The 25,019-nt window shown below is 34.1% G+C and overlaps 3 protein-coding genes across 3 annotated transcripts in view; 2 read left to right on the top strand and 1 right to left on the bottom strand.

Annotated features, from left to right (window-relative positions):
* The window catches only part of LOC131945882 (protein virilizer homolog), a 31,228-nt gene extending 18,460 nt beyond the window's left edge, over positions 1 to 12,768 (top strand). The window contains exons 21-40 of the mRNA XM_059306500.1: positions 308 to 520; positions 1,225 to 1,310; positions 1,638 to 1,886; positions 2,482 to 2,577; positions 2,674 to 2,746; positions 2,848 to 2,984; positions 3,471 to 3,670; positions 4,568 to 4,768; positions 5,502 to 5,607; positions 5,746 to 5,820; positions 6,267 to 6,427; positions 6,907 to 7,150; positions 7,602 to 7,707; positions 7,955 to 8,231; positions 8,582 to 8,646; positions 9,182 to 9,423; positions 9,677 to 9,839; positions 10,074 to 10,176; positions 10,409 to 10,531; positions 11,593 to 12,768. Of these exons, the coding sequence (XP_059162483.1) occupies positions 308 to 520; positions 1,225 to 1,310; positions 1,638 to 1,886; positions 2,482 to 2,577; positions 2,674 to 2,746; positions 2,848 to 2,984; positions 3,471 to 3,670; positions 4,568 to 4,768; positions 5,502 to 5,607; positions 5,746 to 5,820; positions 6,267 to 6,427; positions 6,907 to 7,150; positions 7,602 to 7,707; positions 7,955 to 8,231; positions 8,582 to 8,646; positions 9,182 to 9,423; positions 9,677 to 9,839; positions 10,074 to 10,176; positions 10,409 to 10,531; positions 11,593 to 11,662 (2,990 nt within the window). The 3' untranslated portion in view covers positions 11,663 to 12,768. The remainder of the gene's footprint in view (positions 1 to 307; positions 521 to 1,224; positions 1,311 to 1,637; positions 1,887 to 2,481; positions 2,578 to 2,673; positions 2,747 to 2,847; positions 2,985 to 3,470; positions 3,671 to 4,567; positions 4,769 to 5,501; positions 5,608 to 5,745; positions 5,821 to 6,266; positions 6,428 to 6,906; positions 7,151 to 7,601; positions 7,708 to 7,954; positions 8,232 to 8,581; positions 8,647 to 9,181; positions 9,424 to 9,676; positions 9,840 to 10,073; positions 10,177 to 10,408; positions 10,532 to 11,592) is intronic.
* A 261-nt stretch (positions 12,769 to 13,029) lies between these two features.
* Positions 13,030 to 18,276, bottom strand: LOC131945883 (ankyrin repeat domain-containing protein 50). The gene is made up of 9 exons (XM_059306501.1): positions 17,601 to 18,276; positions 17,236 to 17,360; positions 16,538 to 16,703; positions 16,088 to 16,186; positions 15,389 to 15,528; positions 14,718 to 14,952; positions 14,508 to 14,547; positions 14,086 to 14,211; positions 13,030 to 13,519 (listed from the first exon to the last, which is right to left on the bottom strand). Exons 1-9 carry the CDS (start codon positions 17,821 to 17,823, stop codon positions 13,243 to 13,245), a joined length of 1,431 nt encoding a protein of 476 aa, XP_059162484.1. The 5' UTR covers positions 17,824 to 18,276; the 3' UTR covers positions 13,030 to 13,242.
* A 71-nt stretch (positions 18,277 to 18,347) lies between these two features.
* On the top strand, positions 18,348 to 25,019 carry LOC131945874 (NADH dehydrogenase [ubiquinone] flavoprotein 2, mitochondrial). Its single transcript, XM_059306487.1, has 9 exons — positions 18,348 to 18,459; positions 19,153 to 19,209; positions 19,482 to 19,544; positions 19,692 to 19,782; positions 20,126 to 20,225; positions 23,515 to 23,618; positions 23,861 to 23,970; positions 24,252 to 24,328; positions 24,720 to 25,019. Exons 1-9 carry the CDS (start codon positions 18,421 to 18,423, stop codon positions 24,820 to 24,822), a joined length of 744 nt encoding a protein of 247 aa, XP_059162470.1. The 5' UTR covers positions 18,348 to 18,420; the 3' UTR covers positions 24,823 to 25,019.

Raw genomic sequence — 25,019 nt, forward strand, 5'->3', positions numbered from 1 at the left:
GAAGGGATAGGAATGTTGAAATAAAGTACAATAAAGCTTATATTAAACACAAGTTTTATTAGATTTTTTTTCAAGCATTTACACTTGTTTAAATTACATTTTAAAAAATATTTAAATAAACAGGGTAGCTTAGGTGTTTTTGGTAAAATTTTCACTTGTCTGTAAAATTGTACTTAATTATCTCATGTTAACAATTTTAACATTCACTTTGTCTTTACATGACTGACTAAGAGATTCATAATATGAAAAGGTTTGAGAACTGTGATGTTGGAATTTAAAATATAACATATTGTCTATCAACCCACAGGCACCAGCACAAAATTAACTCAGCTCCAGGAGTGGCTGGCGCCAGTTAAAAAAGTGACCAGCTTTGACCTGGATGGCCTGCCCGCCATGATCTCACAGCTCAAGCAGTTCAGCGATGATGTGAAGAAAGTGCCCCCTGGTTTGATCACTATTGTGCGCATGATTTACTCCTTGATAGGGGAGGCTGCTGCTGATGCTTCAGTGGACAATCTTGGTATGGTTGATAGAGGTTCTGTATGGGTTGGTTAATCTGTGGACAATCTTGTAATTGTTGGTAGAGGTTCTGTATGGGTTGCTTAATCTGTGGACAATCTTGGTATTGTTGGTAGAGGTTCTGTATGGGTTTGTTAAGCTGTGGACAATCTTGGTATGGTTGATAGGGGTTCTGTATGGGTTGGTTAATCTGTGGACAATCTTGGTATGGTTGATAGAGGTTCTGTAAGGGTTGGTTAATCTGTGGACAATCTTGGTATGGTTGATAGAGGTTCTGTATGGGTTGGTTAATCTGTGGACAATCTTGGTATGGTTGATAGAGGTTCTGTATGGGTTGGTTAATCTGTGGACAATCTTGGTATGGTTGATAGAGGTTCTGTATGGGTTGGTTAAGCTGTGGAAATCTTGGTATGTTTGATAGAGTTTCTGTAAGGGTTGGTTAATCTGTGGACAATCTTGGTATTGTTGATAGAAGTTCTTTAAGGTTTGGTTAGAGGAAATAATGTAAGATAGTTATCACTGCAGTCTTAGATAATATAAATCAGATCAAAGTTGATCTATTATCTAAGAAAATACCTTCAGTTTCATCAAATAAGTATTAAGTACAATAGTGGCAACAACATTCTTTCTACTTTCCAATAAATTATCCTCTGGGGAAAAAGTTATTTCAAATTTTGTTTTTAAATGACTAAACTATTATTACAGAGACCCTTAATGAAGCCAAATACAGATATGCAATTGTGGAGCTCTATAGTGCTGAATGTTTCCCGATATTCATAAATATTTTACAGGTAAGCTTTTATACTGTTTGATTCAACCATATTTGATTACAATTTATTTATTTATTATAATGCACATGATAAATTTATTGTACTTATATTTTTATGGAAATTCACAGGCTGCAGTCATTGTGACGAAGCTAATAATTTAGACTTTTTTTTACATTTATTTTAAATTTACGCTTTAATTTTTTGCCGTTTTTACACAAATTAGGTATTGTTTTAAATAAATTTAAAAAGTATTTTTAGAGGTAATATTTTTGTATCTGTTGTTGCTATACAAAAGAATTATATCACCTTTATTATAAATCTACATGACTTAACCAACGACTTCCCCAGAAACTGAGTGATTCCCAGCTGAAGGTGTGGCAGCAGGGCATCCCCTACACAACTGACCAGTGGCTGACCTACTTTTCCCTCATCAAGCCCATCCTCAGCCTGGTGCATGCAACACTGTGTCAGCTGATCCAGGCTTTTAGGTCAGAGGGAAAAGAAATGGACAGAAGAGAATTGAATGGGGCTGTTAAAGATATGGACAAAAGAGAATCTAATGGGACTGATGACAATGATCCTCTTGTTATGAATCCTGTAGGTTTCTTTTCTTCAGCACTAGAGTTATTGTTCTTCAAGGAAAATTGCATCTTGTTATTTCTGTGCAAATATTACAATAATAATAAAGCGATTTGTTTTATTAAAAATAAAAAAAGTTTATCAACAAACACTACAGTGCTTGTTGTCTAGTTCTCTAACACAATCATCAATGACAATTTTTGGAATCCATATATTGATCCTTCATTCCTAAAAACTATACCTAAATTCTTACAGTTGTAAATGGTGTTAGTGCTCTAAAAATGTATTTTGTTTGTATCCTTTGCTTTGTACTAGTTTTTAAGTTAAAAAAAATAATGATGTAGCTTTGTCCTATGTTTCTAACCTTTTCTTTAGATTATTTATTTCTTTAAACATCATATAATATTATTATTTTTGTATTTTGAAACAGTCTATTTAAAACCCAGATGTACCACATTGTTATAAGGCTGTACAGTTTATGACATCTATTTTAATCAGTATTACCACTTTGTTACTATTCTTGACATCTGTTTTCATGTGTATTTACCACTTTGTTACAGTTCTTTACATCTGTTTGCATGTGTATTTACCACTTATTTCCCCATTGTTACAGTTCAAAGACCTGACATCCATCCCTGTGTTGTTGGAGCTTCACACAGTCATGTGTTCTGTTCCTACATCATCTCTCTACAACAATGACCTATCCAAGGTGAGCTACACATTAATTTAAAAATTTTGAATACATTTTAAGTAAGCTTAAAGTTTACATCTTTAAAATGTTTTTTTTTTTTACATCTTTTCTTAGATTCAGAAAGATATTGTTGACACTCTTCTTGCCTTCACACAAGAAGAGCTCCAACAGACCCAGACAGATGATGGTTAGAAGAGGACATTTTTTTCTTCATACTGTTTAGATTTTAAAAATTTCAGCCTTAGGTCCAAATTTATATATATTTCTTAATATTTTTTTACTTTTCAGCTCTAAGTAAAAGTTTGTGGACTTTGATGCTAAAAGAGCTCCTGAAGTACACAATCAAGACACCTTATACCTACATGAGTGGTCTTCTCATTCTTTCAGAGTTGCTTCCCTTACCGTTTCCACTGCACACTAAAGTAGTAAGTAGTCTTTTTTTAATGACTTGACTTATCCTTTGAACCCCCTGAGGAGCAAGGTGGTGCAACTACACCTCTCCAAATAAGCCCAGAAGCCCTTGCTTCTCCTTTCACAGTCCACAGTCCTTTTCCAGGATTACTTAGGCCGGCATACTTTCCTTTTCCTCTTGGGGTTCCAGTCGAATGCTTGCCTTGTGATGCTGATCTCTTCTCCATTTATCCCCATTTGAAGGCTATAATATACCTGTAAATCTGTTGTTGCTTTGTGGTTTGTTGTCAATGGACATTTTGTCTGGCTTTAGTCTTTATTTTTCTGTAAAAAATGAAATCATTATTATAACTTATGGTAAACTTCCCAAAAAATATAATTTACAATAACTGTTAACCTAATTTGTATTACATTTATCAAAGACAGCAAATTAGTAAAGTTATTTTTAAATTAAAGAAAATATTTAACCTTTGCGCCCCCCCCCCCCCCCCCCCCCCCAGGCTCTCTCTGAAGAGGAAACAGATGCAGCAGTGATGGCCAGGAAGCTGTGGAGTGTCCACCTTCAGTCAGCAACACCTGAGCTGTTTGCTGTGCTGGACACACTGTCAGGTACAGGCTGCCAGCCACTCCAGCACCTGATGAGGCGAGTCTGTTGGCAGGTGGCCGACCTTGCTGCTCCATCTTCTCTAAGAGTCACAAAGTAAGCTCAACCCTCCTTTTGTTACTTTAATAGTAAGTAAGTTAAGTTACGGTTTGAACCTGATGGTCTATGGGGCAAGTGATGTATAGTTCACCTGTTTCTGTAACCTCTGCCTGTAAAGGGATAGCGTAGTTAGCACTATGCCCAGACACCTTTACTTTCCCTAACCTGAGTTAGGTACCCAGCAGTTTGGTTTACTCACGAACGTTCAACTGACTTGAACCTGGATTTGAACTCAAGATTTTCATGTTAGCAGTCTAGCGCTCTACCCCCAGGCCACACCACCCAACCTTTTGTTACTTTACAAGCTTTTTACAGCCACAGTCTTAGTTCAATGAAAGCTTTTTCTGACACAATCCTGTTTAGTTAAACAATACCCCACAGATGTTGAGTGGCCAAAATATGATGGTGTCGTCAATATCTTGAAAACAGCCAGTTAGACTGTCATAAGGCACCCTGTCTGGCAAAGAGGGTTGGGGGTGTTGCCTTTTGAGTCAGAAATGACCATATCTTGAAAGTTAACCAATAAAACTCACTCATATCTAGCTAAACAGTCAATGTTTTTTAAGGACATAATTCTCAATTGTTGAGAAATTTTGCTGCACTTTTTCCAATAGTGGTTTTAAACTAAGTTAAGCAACACATTCAACAATTTTATTTTACTCACAATTTAACTGTTATCTCCCATTCCCTCACTGAGCTGCATGCACAACTCCACAATGGTTAATTTATTAATTTTATAAACATTTTGTACCAAATCATGATGACTGTAAATTGATTGTAAATTAACTTCAATCATTTTATTTGTTAAGAGTAATCTGCTATAGTTTGTTATGTATTATATTTTATTGCTAAGTATTGTCTGTTAAATTTGAGACCTACAATTTTAATCTCCAGAATTTTGTTGGACATCCTGATGATAAACCTGAAGCCAAAGAAACCCACCCAGACAGCAGAAGGAGGGGAGAAGAAGGAAGGTGAGGAGGACATGGCCGTGAGGACAGTGTCCATCCACACTGCTAAAACCCTCAACCTACTGGCCTACCTGCTCTCACACCCAGGCATCAAGGCGGCCTTGTTACAGCTCATTGGGACCAGGTGAAGGAGGAGTTTTGTTTTCACAATTTTTATTTTAAATGTTTTTGTCTAGTTTTCTTTACGCATTGAAAAATATTTTTAAAAAGTCGTTATTTTCTTATGTGGGATGGTGTGGGCGGGTATGAGTTTGGATCCTGGACTTCAGTCCAATCCGCTTTGGTGGGTACCTGGCTCAGTGGCGTAGCGAGGTCGGGTGTCACCTGGTGCGCACTTAATGGTGTCACCCCCAGAGGCATAGTGACCCTTGACCCTTCCCGGGGACAAACTTTCAATTTTCGATTTGCACCCCTCCCCCCCTCAGACTTTTGATATGCACCCCCTTCCCCCCCCCCCCCCTCAAACTTACGATTTGCACCTCTTAAAAGACTAACACTCGAATTAATCACTTAATTAAGTGGAATTATCATTCTTCTCTATATATTTTGCTATTTTTTGCCTTGGTGTCACCCCCCTAAATGGTGTCACCCTGTGCGGTCCGCACCCCCTCCCCCTCGCTACTCCACTGACCTGGCTCATGTTAGAGAAAACCCAGGTGGCTGTACATGTTACTGAACACACTGTCCCTGTAGAAATAGATACATTTTAATCTGCTCTATGGGACATAGGCACTAAAAGAGATTGCTTAGTATTTGAATTCAAACTGTATTGAATTCAAATACTTAAAAAATTGTCTGAATAAAACAGACTTTGTTATGATGTTCTCTCATGTTAGAGTTATCTTTGTCCAACCCAGCATCAACAACGATGCCAAGTACAGCGAGTTCCTTCCCATCATGCTCCAGCTGCTCAACCAGACAGCTGAAACTCCAGCAGAGATACAAGCACAGGAGGGAATTGTGGTAATTTCTTTCTTCAATAACAAAACCATCCAGCGATTCATATAGTGAATGTGGTTAGGTTCTTAAGATTTAATAATATTATGTTTAATGATGCAAGATGATAAAAAAATCGGTCAAATATAATTTTTACAATTCCAGTCTATGATTCAAACACTTTGTGACCTTGAAATCTCCATGGTCAACACTGACCTGCCTGTCACATTGGCTGAACATGTGAGTATCTTAAAATAGAATATTGAGTTTGTAAACATAATATCTATCCAAAACCTCCACATATGCAATGTCTTAACATAATATCTACATGAACACATTGGTGTACAATATTTAAATAAGAAAGTGTGTTATAACCTAAGATCTATTTAATCATAATGACTATATAAACATTTGTAAAATCCTTATAAGCTAAACCTACATAGAATTTAATTTCTTGTACTTTTCTTGTTTGTTTATTATAACTACTTTGCTAAATTTATTGGAACAACTATGAAATTTATGGTACCATGTTTTCCTTTGGTCCAATACAGTTACTTACAAGTCTATTTGTATTCTCTAGCTGGCCAACTCCCTGCCTGAGAGTGTGTTAACTATGAAATGTATGGTACCATGCTTTCCTTTGGTCAAATACATTTACTACTTACAAGTCTATTTGTATTCTCTAGCTGGCCAACTCCCTGCCTGAGAGTGTGTTGATAGCTGAGATAGTGGCTGCATTGCTGGAACACATAGGCAACCCTTTACAGTCCTATGCATCCATCCTACCCTGTCTAAGGACTCTAACCATGCTAACAGATCATGACTATGGGTTTTTCCACCTTAAAATGTGAGTATACAGCTAACTTGTTCTATGAAACTAGTATTAATTTAAGATGTTAAAATTTTGTTTTGGAAGTATGTTATATCAAAACAGTGAACTAGTAATTTTTTTTTCTTTGGTTTGTTGTAAAATATGTTTGGAAGTTTAGTAGTTAACCTTCAACTCTACAAGAAAATTAGTTTTTTATAGGATTATTACATTTAAAGCTTTAAAATTGATTTGGAAATGGGGTGGGTATTTTCAAATTTATTTAAGAATGTAGTGTAGTATGTAGGAATATTCTAATGAAGTGTTTTTAAAATAAAATTTTCTCATCACTACTAACAATATGATTTTGTAATTTGATTATATTAATTTATCCTAACTTATAATTTTACAATTTCTTCTAACAGTTTTACTATATAATAAAATGTAGAGATTTATTTCAATGTGATTTTATAATATAGTTTTGTGATCCATTTTAACCATGTTATGTGCTTTACCAGGAATCTGGAGCGCAATATTACTGTGATTCACACACTCCTGAACCGTATAAACAACACGTTCAGCAAGGACAGCTCCGACTGTCTCTCCACCCTGTCATCTGTCCTTGAACTTCTGCGCCTGATGATGACCATTGACAACTCTGAAGAAATGGCGGTGACCCGTACAAAAGTCATCAGCAGGGAGGAGCTGCGTCAGTTCCTGTTGTGGAGCCCTGATGTCCGACACCCACTGGATGAGCTTGAGGTGTGTGATGGACATTTTAGTGGGGATTGTGGGAGAGCTGGATGTTTTAGTGGGGATTGTGGGAGGGCTGGATGTTATAGTGGGGATTGTGGGATATTTTAGTGGGGAATTGTGGGTGGGTTGGACATTTTCATGGGGATTGTGGGAGGGCTGGATAGTTGGGATTGTGGGAGGGTTGGAGATTTTAGTGGAGATTGTGGGAGAGCTGGACAGTTTATTGGGAATTGTGGGAGGGCTGGATATTTTACTTGAGCTAGAGATTTTAGTGGGGATTGTAGGAGTGTTTCTATTACCTTAGTTTATGAGGTTTTTTTGTTGTTATTTTTTATCAAGGATATCTCCTGTAATACATAATAGTAAACATTAATTGCATTTCTTACAGAATATTTAAAATGTTTGATGTTGAACTTGTAATCTCTCCCACCCACTAAACCTGCTGATGATGTTTCAGGAACTGTCCAGAGAAGAAGAGACATTAGAGTCCATCCTGGAGAGCATCACAGCACTGACCAGTATTCTCAAAAGTTCACCTGATGTTCCAACCGATGGGGACACCAGTAAGTTTTGATATGTTAGATAGGGAGGGGGTGGGGAATCATAATAGTTTATGTACTGGTTTTTATTAGGTGTTTTCAATCAAAATTTGAACAGTGAATAGCTATTATTTAATTCCAGGATTTAAAATTTGTTTGCTAGAACTGATCTAGTTTTTAAAAAAAAAGCTATTTTATTTAATTTACCAAAAAACTAACAAAATTAATTCACAACCAATGGGTTTTAATACTGAACTTTGACCTTTCCTAGACCTGGAGGAGATCCTCCTGCCCATCCCTGCGGTACTGACAGACCTCTTCAACCAGAGAGCTGTCTACACCATCATGGACTCTGAAGATGAGAGGCTGAGTCCCAGCTACTGGCTGGCCAATCCTGCTGTTGATGAACCTGATGCAGAGCCTGAGGTCCTGCGCTGTGACCTCCAAGCCATCTGTGAACACCATTTGCCAGATTTTAACCTTGAGGAGGAGTTGAAAAAAGAGGCCACGTCAGCTGAAGAGGATATTGTGCGGCCAAAGAGACCCAAGTATGTTTTTTTAAATCTTTTATTATTATTAACCTTTACAGTTCAAAATGTAAATAACAGGTTTTGATAAGATGAAATTATTAGACAAGTTGTAAACAAGTGTTTATAACTGAAGATCCTGACACTTTGAAGTACTAAAACAATTTATTTGGCTAGTTTTTTAATGTTGGTTTTCTTTTAATATACAGCAAGTTAAGGAATGAAGTACTGACCTTATTATTATAAAGTATTAAGAACAGTTCAGTACTGTTGAAATTTTGAAATGTACAACAGCGCCCCATCATATTTAACATTTCTTGATGTATTTAATGTTTGATGCTCAATTAAATTCTTTTATTTATCCATCCCAGAGATAGAAGGAAGTCTCATGAAGTCATCAACATTAATAGAGGCAAGCCAGGCCGAAAGCCTTTTGGTGAGTTTACCTAGTTTTCAATGAGTTTTTTTAGTCACTGTCTTGTGCCCTTCAATATCAGTTCATTATTCTTCAACTAAAGATTTATTCAATATAACCAAGCTAAATTAACAAAACAATTTCAACTTTTAGTTTATATATTTCTAAGTCTGTGTTCTAATTAAAGAGGTAACTATAGGATAAATGCTTCAATATTTAAACTTTTAAAATTAACAAAATTTCTAAATTTAATTTCTGTATTTTTACAACAGTAATAACAACTGAGTAATATAAGACAGAACCTGTGCAGTTAATGTACAATAGACCTATCATTCTCTTTGTCCTGTAGTTTTGATGCAGAATGTGGTGCCATAAATGTCTTTTTGACCAACTTCCTCTTTTCCTCTCTGTCCTTCACCATCTTCAGTTAAACCTGTCTATTCTCTGATATTTTTCCAATCAATTATTAAAAATCATATGTAGTAGTTATAATGTTCTAATCAATGGACATGGTTTTTTTGTGAGTTCTGACCTAACATCCACTACTGTTTACCAGTTGCACCAATGAGGGGGCGTGGCATCATGCCCCACAACATGGGTTCAGGCAACAGGAGCAACGACCTCTTCAGGACCAGGGCCCCCAACACCTCCAGACCACCTTCCATGCACGTGGACGACTTCGTCAAGATGGAGAACAGCCAGCAGCAGCAGGAACAGCAACAGCAGCTCCAGCAACAGGTGCTGCGTCCACCGCTGACCCCACCCATGATCCCTGGGAACAGGGACAGCAGAGAAAAGGTTGGGCATTCAAACTGTGGTTTTAGCTTTTGTGTTTCGTCCATTTGCATACTAAGACAGCATAGAAAATGTTGGTCCTTCAAACTGTTTTTTTTTAGCTCCTATGCTTTTATCCATTCTTAACTTACACGAAATTTTTCCTAATGTTAAGAACATTATTAGTGACATCAAGAACAAATATTTGTGGGTTTTTTATGTCCCAATGTTTATATAGTTAAAGTAAGTAAAAATGTCCTTGATTATTTTTTTTAAGGAGATGCCTAGGGGAAGAGGAGGATTTGATCGAGGCCGTGGTTTTGGTATGCCAAACAGGGGTCGTTTCTACACACCCCCTGCACCATACAACAGACGAGAGCCAATGCTACATGACCCCCACCCTTTGCCTCCTCCGGGGCCACACCCATCTCACAGAGGAGGTAAAAAAATTTCATTCATTAGATCATTTCTTAATACATTTTTTCTTATTCTTGAGTTCTTAGTTTATTTTGTAAAATTTTCAGATTAGCTTTTCACAATAGATACTTCACATTAGATTTGTAGCCAACAATTCTTAAAAAATTGAAGTTTTGCATTAATTTTAGACATGTGACTTTTTGTTTTCTACATATCTTCATCCGAGTTCATTATAATTGAAGTATTTACTTTAACAGCAAGAGGTGGTGGCAATAATGGTGGAAATGGTGGCGGAAACAATCTCATTTCATTGGACAGATCTAGAGCAAATTTTATGGCACCAAGACCATTTTCTCGAGGGTAGGTTGATTCTTTGTTACATCTTTCAAGGTAACACAAACATATTTAATGCTGAAATTATGTAGCAATTATTTATTGTCACTTAGAACAATTTTGTTTGCTGGAGTATGATTGTTATTTTTATGTTTTAAAAAGAAATTATGTGTTTATGGCTGTATCATGGTCGTATTCTGCTATAATTTGAAATTGCTGTTCATGAGATAAAATTTGAAAACAAAATGTTCCCCTGCAGGCCGGAACGTCAAGGTCCCCCACCTATGGACAGGCACAATGGAAGAAATGGCAGATTCTCACCTGGTGGGAGAGGAGGCAGGGGTGGTCAGTGGGGCAGAGGGAGGGAGATGGGAGAACCTGGGTAAGAATGGACAGACTTTTAGATGTTCTTTATGTACAGACTTTTAGATGATGTTCTTTATGTACAGACTTTTAGATGATGTTCTTTATATACAGACTTTTAGATGTTGTTCTTTATGTACAGACTTTTAGATGATGTTCTTTATGGACAGACTTTTAGATGTTGTTCTTTATGTACAGACTTTTAGAGGATGTTCTTTATGGACAGACTTTTAGATGTTGTTCTTTATGGACAGACTTTTAGAGGATGTTCTTTATGTACAGACTTTTAGATGTTGTTCTTTATGTACAGACTTTTAGATGTTGTTCTTTATTGACAGACTTTTAGATGTTGTTCTTTATGTACAGACTTTTTAATACTTCTATGCTTTTATACACACTGAAAGATAAAACTCAGTTTGAATCAAAATACTACTTAAAAATTCATCACGCATTTTTCTTATTAATAATTTTTCTTTTGTTTTTAATCTTTCTAAATGGACAGACTTTTAGATGTTGTTCTTTATGTACAGACTTTTTAATACTTCTATGCTTCTAAATAGTTAATTATGTGTTGGATTTTTTTATATACACTGAGAGATACAACTATCAGTTTCAATCAAAATACTACTTAAAATTCATCCGGCATTTTTCTTATTAATAATTTTTCTTTTGTTTTAATCTTTCTAAATGCTAAAGATATTATTGCAGTGATACATTTTATTTGCAATATAAGGTATTTTGTCACATAACCTCTAAATGAAACAGTGTTCACAAATTTCTGTTTGTTAAATGTAAAAAATCGTATCTGCAAAACAAAAAAAAGTAAAGCGCGTTTTATAACTTGATAGTCTTTGGGGCAGGTGAAGTAAAACTCAACTGTTTTAGTAACCATGGCACATTAGGGATAGTGTGGTCAGCACTATAGCCTGCTGCCTTTTCCCTATAAGTCAGGTACCCATAATAGCTGGGTGGACTCAGGCAAGTCCTAATGACTCAAGCCTGGGATCCACCTAGTATTTTTTATTTTTACAAAACTGTGTAAACATTTTCTTTAAGATTAGTATTTGTTTTAACTTTCAGCCGTTTTGCTGGGGGTGGATTCCGCGGGAGACGTGATGGTGGCAGACATGCTCGGTCTTTTACAAAGTAATGTTGTTGGTGTTTGCTCAGGTGTCTTACACAGGATGTATGTTGGAGACATACGCATGATATATGCACTGGTATGCAAGAAGGTCTGCTTATACAACTGAGGCTATTTTAATTATTGATCAAATTTTAAAGCAGGAAACTATGTTTTTATCAAATTTTAACAGTATTTTTTAAATATGTAAGCTGCTTTTTAGCTCCCAAAAAAAGATTAGTTCTAGCATGAATTTACAATTTTTTGTTTGTTTTGCGTTGATTATTCATGTACATGACCTGCTAAGAAATATTTATCAGTACAAAAAGCCAAACTGTCATACACCACTTGTAAAACATAGTTCTGTGTTCTTAACATTTCACTTATAATTTAAAGCAACTGAAATAAATTGTTTGAGCTGTATTTGTAATTAGTGGGAGAATGTTAAATACTTTGTTTTTAAAGACTTGTTTACAATACATTTCACAGCTACAATTTAGACTGAAGATATTTGTATAAATTTGAAATAGAGTGAGATAAACCTGTATTACTAGTGTAAAAAAGAACTTTGTATGAATTTTTTGAATGATGTGAAACTACACAGGTAAATCGATATTATTTTGCTGGTTCAGTTAGCAAGTATGGTTGTAAAAATAAGTGTGAGTTAGTGTGAAAGTTTTTCCTGTTTGAACATATAATTGTAACCACCCAGTTTTCTTGTTTATATGAAATGTACAGAGTTAATTTTTCATAACTAGCAAGTTTTAATGTAGAACAATATTTTTTTCCCACAATGGGAATCTAATGAATTATTGACTTTTTAAAATTGTTGACATAGGATTTACCATTAGTGTTAGCACCGATGATGGTTTTATCACTGATGCTAAAAATTTATTTTTAAATGGGACTAATCTTAGTTGGCAAGAATTATGAGTAGTGTGCTTTTCTTTTATTTCAAGTTGCTGGCCTGCTTTGATTATATCTCAAATTATTTTAAATGAATACGACTTGACTGTTATGAATATACATTTTGCTACTTTTGTTTGATTATTGTATATTATTTTATGTTTTATAATAACTGTTAAATTTTGTTTCTTAAAAAAAAAATTGATGATGTTTTTATAAAATAAAAACACTGATACAAAGATTTTTTTTTGTTTGTTATAATTTTCAAAGTGATTTCTGGAGGTTTGAAGTTATGGCGAGCTTATTGAGCTAAGTTTGGGATGTTATAGCTTCCCAGTAAATCAAATAGTTTTAAAAGTTGTCTTTAAAATAAGAATCAGGTTATCCAAAAGCAGCTTCAGACAAAAAATCAAATCCATTGAAACTTAAACCAATAGGCATGTATTTTCTTTTACAGTTCAGCCTAGTTAATCATTTTACAAAAATGGATGTAAGTATTGCTCAAGATAAAATTTAATTTCCAAAATTACATGAAGTAAAATACTGTTTTTTTAAACAAAAATGGTTAAAATAAAAAAAAAAACATGGACAAATTCGACATTAAAATTCTTATATAAGGTAAAACATCAACACCATCAACATCAACAATATTTACAATTACAATTAAATTATTTAAATATTCAGATAAAACATTTATAATTTCTCTACTCCACTGCACTCAGCTGTTTGACCAACTGATTTATCTCCATTTCTTTTTCATTGAGCCAATCCTCATAGTTCACTCCTGTCTTTGACTTGCCCAGGCTACGCAAGTAAACACGCAATGCCCCATCATGATTGACAGGAAGTAAGGGCACACTGCTCGGAACATTAGCATGGCTTTTATTGGCTGAAGGGTGTCGTGGGGATTTCTCCAGTTTCTCATGTTCCCTCTCAGCTAGCCACATTTCATAACCAAGTTTCTCTTCTTCTTCCTTTTTCCTAAGAGAATATACACATTGGATTGTTAGTCAATTCAAATGTAAGAAGACCACTGAAATGTTTTTATATTTATTAAAATAAAAAAAATTCTGAAAGATTAAAATTTATTTAGTGAGGTCTTCTTTGTTCAAGTAAATAATATTGGTTAAACTATAAAACCTTAGATTTAGGGTTACTTTCAAGGAAGAATGAGGTTAAATACCAAGTTACAAGACACTAGATTAGAATTAATCTTCAGCAACATCAGAATTTGAGTTTCTAAAAGGACTTGACGAGCAGTGGGACAGATAAAGTGGAGTGGCTTTATTATTGTCATAAAGAAATAATGTGTAGCAAACACTAATTTTTACTTTACTCTAATGGATACCTATCATGAATGTGTAGACTTAAAATTTGGCAACAAAGCTGATTTAAGCTCACGTGTTTCAGGCTGGTAGCAGTATGTTCAACACATGTCACAAACGGTTACTAGTTAAATTATTCCAAAGGATCAATTAGTATTTGTGTTTCTACTTTATAATTCTTATTTTGTAAATTAAAATATATTTTCTCAGAAAAAACCTTACTTTTCTTCTTCCTCCATTTTTCTTTTCATCTCCTCCTCAGCTTTTTTCTTATTCTCCAGCATTATTTTCCTCTCTATCTCCTTCTGTTTTTGCAACCACTCATTGTATGATAGAGGCTTTTTCATGCTGCACATTGATAAAGATCCCAATAAACAGTGGGTATAACAAAATTGGTAAATTAAAATACAAAGAGTGAAAAACATAGGATAATAAATTATGAGAAAAATTATGCATATTTAATACATAATTTACATTTGGTTGATTCAAAATAAAATAATTGTTACGATATTGATTTGGTTTAAATTTATTTTTATATCAGTTTAAACTGAATGACATAAGTTAAATTGTCATGCCCAAATATTGCTATATATGCAAGTAATATTTACCCTACAGGGCATACACTAGCTACAAGAGCTACTTACTTTGTTTCTTTTCTGCCTTTTGTTGTGGAGTTTTGGGTTCCTTTTAAAATATTAAATTTATTAATAAATAAGCTAGCAAAATATATGGAACAATAAATAATTTTAACTTTCTTTACTTAATTATGTAACTTATATAAAAATGTTTGTATGTATTATCTTTTGTTATTATCCATAAGGTAAAACTGAATGTTATATATTTTCTAGCTCTACCTTGAGAAATGTCATCAGGTACCGTTTCAGAACTGTCTTGAGAATCACTGAAGAAAGTTGCATCCCTGACCTGCTTATGGATAACAGAAGGGTGTCTACCTCCCTTGGGAGCACTCAGTGCTGTCCCTTCATACTCTCCAGGTTTCAGAATTTTAGAGACATAAATTTGTGCTGAGCTTCCCCTTTTCCAGACAGGGAAACTGGAATCATGATACTGATGTGCAAATAACGGCACCTGGAATAGTTATAAAGTAATTAGTAACAATGAAAGGAGAAAATGCAGGAGAAAATTTAGTCTAGACTAAGGCAGTTACAGCTAATAGTCCTGGATATTTTATCACTTGCAGGAGAACAAAAAAAGTTTTATTTTAAATTTTGTGTTATTAAACTGTTGGCAGGACAATACATGACTGTGCCTAGGTTTTTTCTTCCAGTGGCACTGTTAGTTTAAGAGTAAGGGATACATCAAGATTAACTATGATCTGGGTTAGTATTAATATCAGAGTGAAGGGTTTGGGTAGTGATACTAGAAATATATAGCATTCAATACATCTTTCCAAAATATCAATAAGTACAAACATGATAATCTTTATAAGTATGTTAAAAAAAAGTCTTGAAAAAACTTTCACAGCTTATTGTCACAATAAATTGATTCAACACACAACACCCACTTTCTTTGAAGGCTTGATTTTCTTAGCTCTTTCCTGCCACTGGAACTGGAACAAATTTCTAGAGCAGACTTTGCTGCCAAATCTCTCTGCAATCATCAAGGCTGTGTTTCCACTGTGATCTTCTGCAGCAACATCAGCCCCTTTAACATGAACAAAAAAACTTGTAGTTGTAACTTTAGTTATTATATGCTTGAGAAAAGTTGAGTTTACAATGTCATAATCAGGAACCTGGAGTGGACTCTTTTTTGCTATTATTAATGATCTTCATTGGTGAATACAAGTAGTGGTCCACTGCTACTTAAATAGGGACACAATGTTTAGCTATGTTACCAAGAGCATTGTTGTCCTTAAGTACATATAACACTAGAAGAACTCCACCACTCATGATGATAGGTTGTTGCATGCTAGGTAGTTGTTAAGAAAAAGCAATGATTCTATTTGAACTTACATTAAATTAACTTAAAATTTTTTCAACCTATTTGTCTATTAAAGCTTTTCTCAAAATGTGCTCAAAGATTAAAAGCTACTTCCAAAAAAACGGGACAAAAAATAAGCAAGCAAAAACCCTGTTATATTTGTATTGCCTATTTCCAGAATAATCACTGCTTTTAAAACTCCCCTTGGCTAGTTTTTTAACAAATCAACTAAAATACACTACACAAATTGCAGGTTAAAACAATACAAAAAGTGATAACTTGCCATGGTTCAACAGTGTGTTTATAATATCTCCATTACCCTTTGCAGAGGCTAAATGCAGGGGAGTTTTTCCTGTGGGAGTTTGTTTGTTCACATCAGCACCTGAGAATAGCACATACATTAAATAATACTTCAAGTTAATTATCATTTTACTAATTAAAGCAAACTATTTGTATTTTCTCTGATTCAAGGAAGTATTTTTAAAACATACACATTTTCTCATTTTAGAAACTTTGGTATAAGATGTACAGTTATTTATTTGAGCTAATGTGATAGCTATTGAATGCAATTCAGAATTATGGTATTTAAAACATAAATTAAAGTTCTTTCTTTTCTTTATGATAATCAAGATTTTAAAAATAATAATTTTTATCACCAACTGTTCATAATATACAGCATCAACTAAACAGAACAAGAAAATACTTATATAAGTACATCTAACATGATAAATACCATTTTCAATGAGTTTAACTGTCATCTCCTCATGTCCTCTATGTGCCGCCAGACACAATGCAATGAAGGCTCTATCTTCCAGCCACACTTTTCTAGATTTTTTGGTCATATAATCACTGGCAGGAGTGTGGTAGTCTGACTGGCCAGTCACACCCAGCTTGAATAACTGTTTAAAAATGCACTCATTTTCAATCAAATAATGTTCAGTGGTTTTGCTAAACAAAGATAGGATCAGCTCAATAAAAGATGTCAAGAGATAGCATTGGAAAACCTTAGATACTGAAGATAATAAACCAGGCAGAATTTCTTCATATAGTTTTTTAAAGATGTCAATGAGTCAACCCAACTCTTATAAGTACCTGATTTGTGTAAGAGAAAGTAAAACATACTGAACATAATCTCATCATTTTCCTTGTCAGAGAAACAGACTTCTATTTCTTCTTATATTTTATCTAACCCATTTACCAAAAGGGTACTTTACTTTTACTTACTAGGTCTACTACTAATAATAATATGATGTACACACATATTAGAAGAATTGGAAATACTATACATATAAATTATGAATATTGATTTGGACAACAAATGTTTTATGAATTTTTCACTATGTATCTAAATGACAAAAACATGTAGTAGCAATTTACTATTGAAAATAAGACTACTGTTTCATGTGTAATTTAAAATGTAAAACTGCCTACCCATTCTATGTCATTGGCAACAATAACTTCAATCAGCTCTCTGTACATGGGCCAGACTTTTAGCTGCACAGTACAACCTGGCACAAAATCATTGCCTCTGACATCAGTGTGATCAGGCAATTCACCTAAATAAAAGTTCAAATGTTAACTGAAAGTAGCAAAAATTGGCAATATGTTAAATATTACTGAGGCCATCAATGATTGCAAAGTATGTTCATTGTTATTGTTATATAAAAGTCTTATGATAATTGTTACAGATTAAAATTCTCCTATAATAAGCAAAGGGAAATATAATCTAAATAATGTATGCTTTGTGTCCATTTTATTAGTAACTTGATTTTTAATTATACAAGCAGTGTTTTTACCTTCATCCAAATAGCTTAATCTCTGTAAAGACACAGGAATTCCAGTGACTATTTCCAATTCATCTTTTAACTGTGCGATTGTCATGTCATGATAAACATCATCTAGTTTAAATTTTTCCTCAGTAGGTTCAAGAAAAACATGTACTGTGAAGGCATCGGGCCTGCGTTTATATTTTTTAGGCTTCTCTTTGCCATTTTTATTTTGACTCTTAGATTTGATCATAATGTTTGTGAACAGAACATAGAGCTAATGGGTTGGGTTAGGCCTGCAGAAACTTTCAGGCTTTTTTTTTTCAATTTAATATTTAATCATATTTTTTATTTAGATCTATATAAATACTCCAATTTCATTCTAAACTATAGGCCTCTTATCCCATAATTTTTTACCAAAAAAACTTCATAGTTTTCTAGATCTAGAATTCTAAATCTAGATCTGTCACAATCAGTGAATCACACTGCACACAAAAGTTCAAGAAATCAGTGTTACATAAAAAAAAATAAACAGAGCTAATATTGTATTTTAAAGAAGTAGGCCTATTTATTACAAATTAAATTTCACAGTTAGGCACATTATAATATTTTCAAAAATGACAATAAAAGAATTAGTTCTAAGCATAATTCATTTTTAAACAAAAGTATCTAGAATCTAGATCCAGTGGTTATGCAGCCATATTGTTTATGCTGTCAAGGAAATAATAGTTCGGCATTAAATAAAAAAACCTTTATTTTACTTTTCAGACATCAGATTTTAGTTTCAGTTTCTGCAGTACATTAACCATTTCCGGTAATAGTAGAAGGTCAGCAACTACAAATATCAACAATGTTATCGTCTTTTCGAAAGGCTGTTTTGTCATCAGCCGTAAGTCTGGCTATAGGCCTTCATCACTGCATAAAATTTGTTCTTTGTTACGAGAAATTTAGTTCTATACTTTAGCTATGTCAATCCCGATTCATTCTTTGAGAATGCAATGTTTATCAGTGTGGGTTGCAAAATTGCTCATGAACTGAATGTTCTGAGTTCGAATCCTGAATTGACCATGCCATTCAGTGTTGTGGCAGTGTTGTTGTCACACAGTTACAACCCCCCACTTTTCTTATTTTCAATTATCGCCCTGAAATCGTTAGTTTGGTTAGTAGATCTAGATCTAGTAGCCTACAGTTTAGGTGTAAGTGGTCTATTATGACCACTGTGATTGTGAATGAAATTGTGATTGTCTGGGTGCCAAGTAAATTGCTCACGAGTCACTAGTTAGAGTTTGAATCCCGTTCTTACCATTGAGTTGTCAAATCGTTAAAAATAACCCAATATGGCTGTCTCTGCTGATTTTAAATGTAGACTGTAGAGCGAGCTTATACTACATTTTAAATCAGCAAAGACAGCCACCCCTCTATCACTTTGACTAAACCAGGCTAAATTCCTGAAACAAGGGACTTAACAAAGAAATGATTGGAGGCTCTATATCATAATACAGTGTAGGCCTACTCATGTTACCATGGTCAAGGTTTGACCAAAATTATATACGCCTAAGTGTCATTTATTTTTTATTTTTAGGGACACATACGTACCTTCTATGGCTCTGCTAATGTGTGCAGTGACAAAATGTTTGTTGTAAGTATTTGGCCATATGGCTCTGTTTAATTTTTATAATATAGGCCTAATTTCTTTTTTTTTTCATAGTAAATATACGCCTAACGTGTTTTTTTTTTGCAAAAGTAACTATTCTTTTATTTTAACTTATAATCACAGTTACTTTTAACCTAATATCCATAGTCACTTAGTTTAATATTTTCTTCCATTGTTATTACCAAAATAAAGCATATTGCTATGACTTTGTAAATGTGTGAATTTTGTATAAATTATGTTCCAATTTATTTTATCAGCATAGGGATACCCCAGATAACAACCCACAATTACCTTTTGAGTTTACACCAGAAAATATAAAGGTAATGGTACTTGTTATTATGCTTCAAGGCTTTTTGAATTTTAGATGTTTTGAATTATTGAATAATTTTTAATGCCGAATAAATTTATGCAAGTTGCAAAGTCTTAATTTCAAAATGAAAATATAATTGACTGCCTTTTTTTTACAGCGAGTCAACACAATAATTGCAAACTACCCCAAAGGTCACGAGGCTGCAGCTTGTATTCCTTTACTAGATCTTGCTCAGAGGCAAAATAATAGTTAGTTTTAAAAACTTTTTTCCTTCTTCTGTGCCATTTGCTTTTTATGTAAATAGCCAAATGTTTTAATGCCCAGTCATGTAAAGCTAAACAACATTTCTCACTTGGTGTAATATGTCTTCTGTGTAAAGTTGAAGTTTCGTTCAGGCTATTATTATTAATCAAAAGACTAAAAAGTTACCTTTTATTCCTGGTGGTTTAGTGTGCTCATGAAGTAGAGTTGATGTATTTCTGTGGTCTCAGCTTTTAAGGGATTTGTGTCATCAGCTGTTTTAATTAATTAAAATACCTTTATTGTGTAATCTTATTAGAGATGATCAGTCAAGATAATTGTTTCTTACAGACTGGCTGCCCATTTCTGCCATGCACAAAGTTGCAGAGATATTAAAGATGCCAAGAATGAGGGTGTACGAGGTAGCAACATTCTACACTATGTTTAACAGGTATGATTAGCTAGGCCAATGCCGCTGCCGAGAAAATCGGACAAATCGGCTTTTCCCTACCCCCTGCATGTTTAACTCTGTTTTTTGCATGCTTTTATTGTGTTTATGTTAACATGTTATACATCATTCTGTTCGTAATTGAACAACCTTTTTAACTGTATAAGTTTGATTTCTCTATTATTTCAGACGTTGAAGAAATCGCCGAATAAATCGCATTTTTTACCCTCCGCGGCGACGTGCCGATTAGGGGGGAGGCTTTTTCACCTTTTTAAAAGGGGGGTGTTACTTGGAGTCTATAGACTCTGTGAGTTTTCGTACTACAACTGTGAAACTTGGTAGAAGAATAGATTAAATGTACACGTATAACGCTCAGGGTTCTTGGTTAAAATATGTTAAATACTTTCGGAGATATCAGACCGCAAAGTTAAACTAAGTTATTTGAGCTATTTATGGACCGATTTTTTATTTGAACCCTGAGCTGTATTCCTGAAATCTCGACGTTTATTAATATGTATGATATGTCCTATAAGGCCCTATAATAAGGACGTCTATAGACTTTGAAGTGGACCGAAAATATAAACACGACGCGCCGACCGCTGTCTGACTGAACCGCCCTGCTGTGCTTCAAATCGCCGTCTTTAACCTGATGACGCGTTACAAAATTTGTATACACGTATCGAGTTTACGTACTACAACAGTTAAATTTGGCAGACGAATACATTAAATGTAGACGTATAACGCTCAGGGTTCGTGGTCAAAATAAGTTAAATACTTTTGGAGATATTGGACCGCAAAGTTGAACCAAGTTTCCCGGTCTATTATTGGACATATTTTACATTTGAACCCTGAGCTGTATTCCCGAAATCCCGCCGTTTATTTTAATGTATGACATGTAATATAGCACCTCGTAATAAAGCCGTCCATACATTTTAAAACCGAACGAAAATAAAAATTAACGCGTCGGCCGCCGTCCGACTGATTGGTGATCTACACATCGTGTGGCACAGCCGAGTGTGTGGTCACGTGACGCTAGGCGCTTGATCCGATTGGATGAGACTATAAACAATGTCTAAAGATAGATACATGTGTTCCCGTGTTTGACTCGACGGCTACTTTATATTTATAAGCACACAGACATGTTGCATAACTTTGTCTTAACCCATTGAAACGTCAAACAAAAGTTTTGTTAGTATTTACGGCTAAAGACTAATCGTCAAAATTAATCTTCTTTAGAAATTAATCCGAATAGCTTCGGCCCGATCAAACAATGCTGTGATGTGATTCGTGTAACGTTTCATTATTGTGTACATTACATTTTCGTAAAAATGGCTTTAAAAATAAATTAAATTATATCCGGGGCTCTTTTCTACACATTTTAATACCACTAGCTTGCCAAATCGACCAAAATGGGGTGGGGTGGATGGGGGTAGCCACTGACCATCCTACACCGTATGTAACACCCATAGCCTCACCCCGCCCCCACTATAGTCCGTGACGCGACAAGCCGACGAGCATCGCTTTTGATGTTGTATAACACCCGTACGGTACACGGTGGTTTCATACCCCACCTCCCTCCCCTTCACTTTGTGGAGTTGATGTTACTAACCCTCGGGCATAGATCAGGAAATCTTGCCAGACTTTTGTCTCTGAGATTACATAATATTCATCTGACACGTTCATCGGGTTGGCCGACTAGCCTATTCAGCGGTCGTGTTTACGTAATAGGGCAATAAAATTCGTTGGTCAGAAGACCTGGTTACCCACATGTCTGATTGAACTAAATCTAGGCAAAAGCTGGTGGTGGTACACGTGTCTGTGTATAGCCAAACACAGTAATCTTACACAATTTCTAGAATCTACTAGATCTACACAGTCAAGCACTCAAACACGTGCTTTTTTCTTAAGAAAGTTTTTAATTGTAAAAGGGCTACTGGTAGGCTTACAAAATACATAAACATACTTACTACTAGCATAAACATTGGGCATAAATATAAATTTATGTTATGTATCTATAACTAGATCTATACCTTGTGCAAGTTTTAAAAAAAAATATTTTCCTCCAATGTTTATTTTATTGACATTGTAAAAATGATTAACTTTAATATGGGTAATAATATTACGTAATTACCATAAAGCACACTCTGATTCTGATCAAACACATTTGTAACTAGACTAATTCTATAGCAAAAAGGATTAAGATATTTAAAATAACAAGAAATATAATTATAATGAGATAGGCCTTTATTTTTGGAACCGAGTAGGCCTATAGTATTGCACATATATTACATAACATCTTTTAAGAAGTTACCTAATCACAAATTTACTATAGCATTCTTCTCTTTGTATTGAAAAACTTGATTAGTTATATTTTCTTCTAGTAGGCTATTAACTTGAAGTTAACTGACAATGAGCAAAAGTGATTTTAAAACAAATTCATGGTATATTTTGAGCAAAGGGTGGGATTACATAACCTTAACATTTGATAGTTATGTAACAATGTTGGACCATTTCAAATCTACCATTAGCTTGAGCATATACAAATGTCATATTTTAGATTAAAACAGCGTTACATTTAAAGAATGACTTCTTATCACGTTGATTATTAGATGTTTAAAAAAAATTTTAAAGGGGGGTATTACATAATCTATGAGATTAGTAGGTTGAGTAATCGAAGGACACTTTTTAAAATAGCATCATTGGATTCAGCATACAAAAATCTATAAAATGTCTTAAAATTACATCAATTGATAAAGTATTCTGGCTTTTATACCACTTTTAGTGAAAAACGCTTAAAAATTTGGTCCATACCCTCCCAGTATTTTTCCTCTTTCAGGGTCTACCCCGGTTGTCTGAAAAAACTGCTGTTTTTTAATGACTAAAAAATTCATAACTTTTTTGTTTATGGTCAGATTTTGAAAATTCAAACTGATCTGTAATCAGATTGACAGCCCCTATCCAAATATGTAACTATTATATTGTTTTACTGAAATTAAATTTTTGCATTGGCCTAGCTAGTATGATTACAATTGTGATTAATCTTCTATAATTAATTAGGACAGAAATGTACTGAATTTTGGGAATTTTCAACTGTAAAGGGTTTTTTAATAGTACGAAATAGTTACAATGTGAACATTCTATTTACTTGAACTTGAATAGAAATATTTTTTGTACCCCTTGTTAACAAAAATCTGTGTTATATATTATACTAAAATTTCTAAATTTACTTCAATACTATTATACAAAATTAAGTGGCTGTATTTTGCTCAATCCTACTACCATTTTTCTCTAGAGAACCCGTTGGTAAATACTTTGTCCAGATTTGCACCACAACACCCTGTATTCTGGGAGGTGTCGGCTCTGATGTTATTTTGGAAGCTATTAAAAACAATCTAGGTAAGCTTATTTGATTGTAAAATTATTTCTTAGTCCCTTGAGAACTGGCATCTCCCCTTCATTTTATAAATATCAAATTATATAGCCTTAATATAGAAAATCTTTACCAGGGTTGTTTATTTTGTTTTTTTTTTGAGGAATTTGTGAACTTTATATTTTTTAACTACTGACTCAAAACCCCCCTCAAAACTTTTTGATGTATTAGTGATGACAAATTACCCTTTTTTGTTATTTATCATCAGGTATTGATGTTGGTCACACAACAAAAGACAAAATGTTTACCCTGGCTGAAGTTGAATGTTTAGGAGCTTGTGTGAATGCCCCAATGGTGCAGATCAATGACGACTATTATGTAAGTGTTGTCTACCCATTTTTGAAGTTCTTTCTTACTACTTTATTTAGCTTTCAGATTTTTCATCTTCTTCCTTTTCATCTCACAGTGGAGCATTGGCAATATCCTTCCATGCTATTATGACATTTGCAATTTTTTCTTCTCAAGTAACAAATGTTTTAATGGAGAGAAAAATTGTTTGGTTATTCTAATTGTCTTATTACTACTGGGTATTATGTGTCCATTGTAAATCGCTTAACCCCATGTATTTTGAATGCTCAATTTTAAAATATTTCTTACAGGAAGACCTGACAGTGGATGACATAAATAGAATTCTTAATACACTGAGGGATGGCAAGAAACCCAATCCAGGACCACAGTAAGATTTGTGTGTGTGTATGTGTGTAATTAAAAAAGCAAAAATTGATGTGTAAGGCATAAGTGCTAGTAAAGGTAATGCTTACATAAAAAGACTTGAACATAAGTCCATAATCTTTTTTGTATAAAAAGGAAGCAGAATACTACTGTGCATTTTGATGTATGATGATTAATTTTACATTTTTCTTATCCTAATTATCATCAATTGTCACTAATTTGACAGTAGTCAACTTTAAAAAAGTTTTCAATGACAATTGTGTACAAAAAATGTGTATGTGCAATTTTGAACCTCATTGTAGGATAATAGCAAATTTTTTGTGAGTAATTAGTTTTGTCTTTTTATTTCACTAAAAATTCCTTTTAATTAATTTTTTTTTTTTTTTTTTTTGCAGAAGTGGTCAGAACAACAGATTTGCCTGTGAACCTAAAACAGGTTTGACCTCTCTGAAAGAACCACCAACAGGTCCAGGTTTTGGTGTTAGGGCTGATTTATAGTTTCCAATTAACAATTTAGGTGATAAAATATAGGCACTAGTAGAAAGAAAATAACATTTAAAGGAAATGAATGTGCTGATACAAGTAAATTTCTTTTTCTTGTAGGCAACATTTACATGACTGGCTGATAATAAAATGTGTACATATTTTGACTGTAAGCATGACTGACCTGCTATTAAAAATTGTGTTACTATTTT

This window comes from Physella acuta, unplaced genomic scaffold (genome assembly GCF_028476545.2).
Source record: "Physella acuta isolate Inbredline_101_S28 unplaced genomic scaffold, ASM2847654v3 ptg000538l, whole genome shotgun sequence".
Taxonomy (NCBI): Eukaryota; Metazoa; Mollusca; class Gastropoda; family Physidae; genus Physella; species Physella acuta.

Coding starts and splice junctions, on each gene's coding strand:
- LOC131945883 (XM_059306501.1), bottom strand. CDS start 17,823: ATGATCAAATCTAAGAGTCAAAATAAAAATGGCAAAGAGAAGCCTAAA. Junction 14,953..15,388: donor AAATCAAGCCTTCAAAGAAA/GTGGGTGTTGTG, acceptor TAACTATTCCAG/GTGCCGTTATTTGCACATCA. Junction 14,212..14,507: donor AAAGGCAGAAAAGAAACAAA/GTAAGTAGCTCT, acceptor ATCAATGTGCAG/CATGAAAAAGCCTCTATCAT.
- LOC131945874 (XM_059306487.1), top strand. CDS start 18,421: ATGTTATCGTCTTTTCGAAAGGCTGTTTTGTCATCAGCC. Junction 18,460..19,152: donor AGGCTGTTTTGTCATCAGCC/GTAAGTCTGGCT, acceptor TTTTATTTTTAG/GGACACATACGTACCTTCTA. Junction 20,226..23,514: donor TTCTACACTATGTTTAACAG/GTATGATTAGCT, acceptor ATTTTTCTCTAG/AGAACCCGTTGGTAAATACT.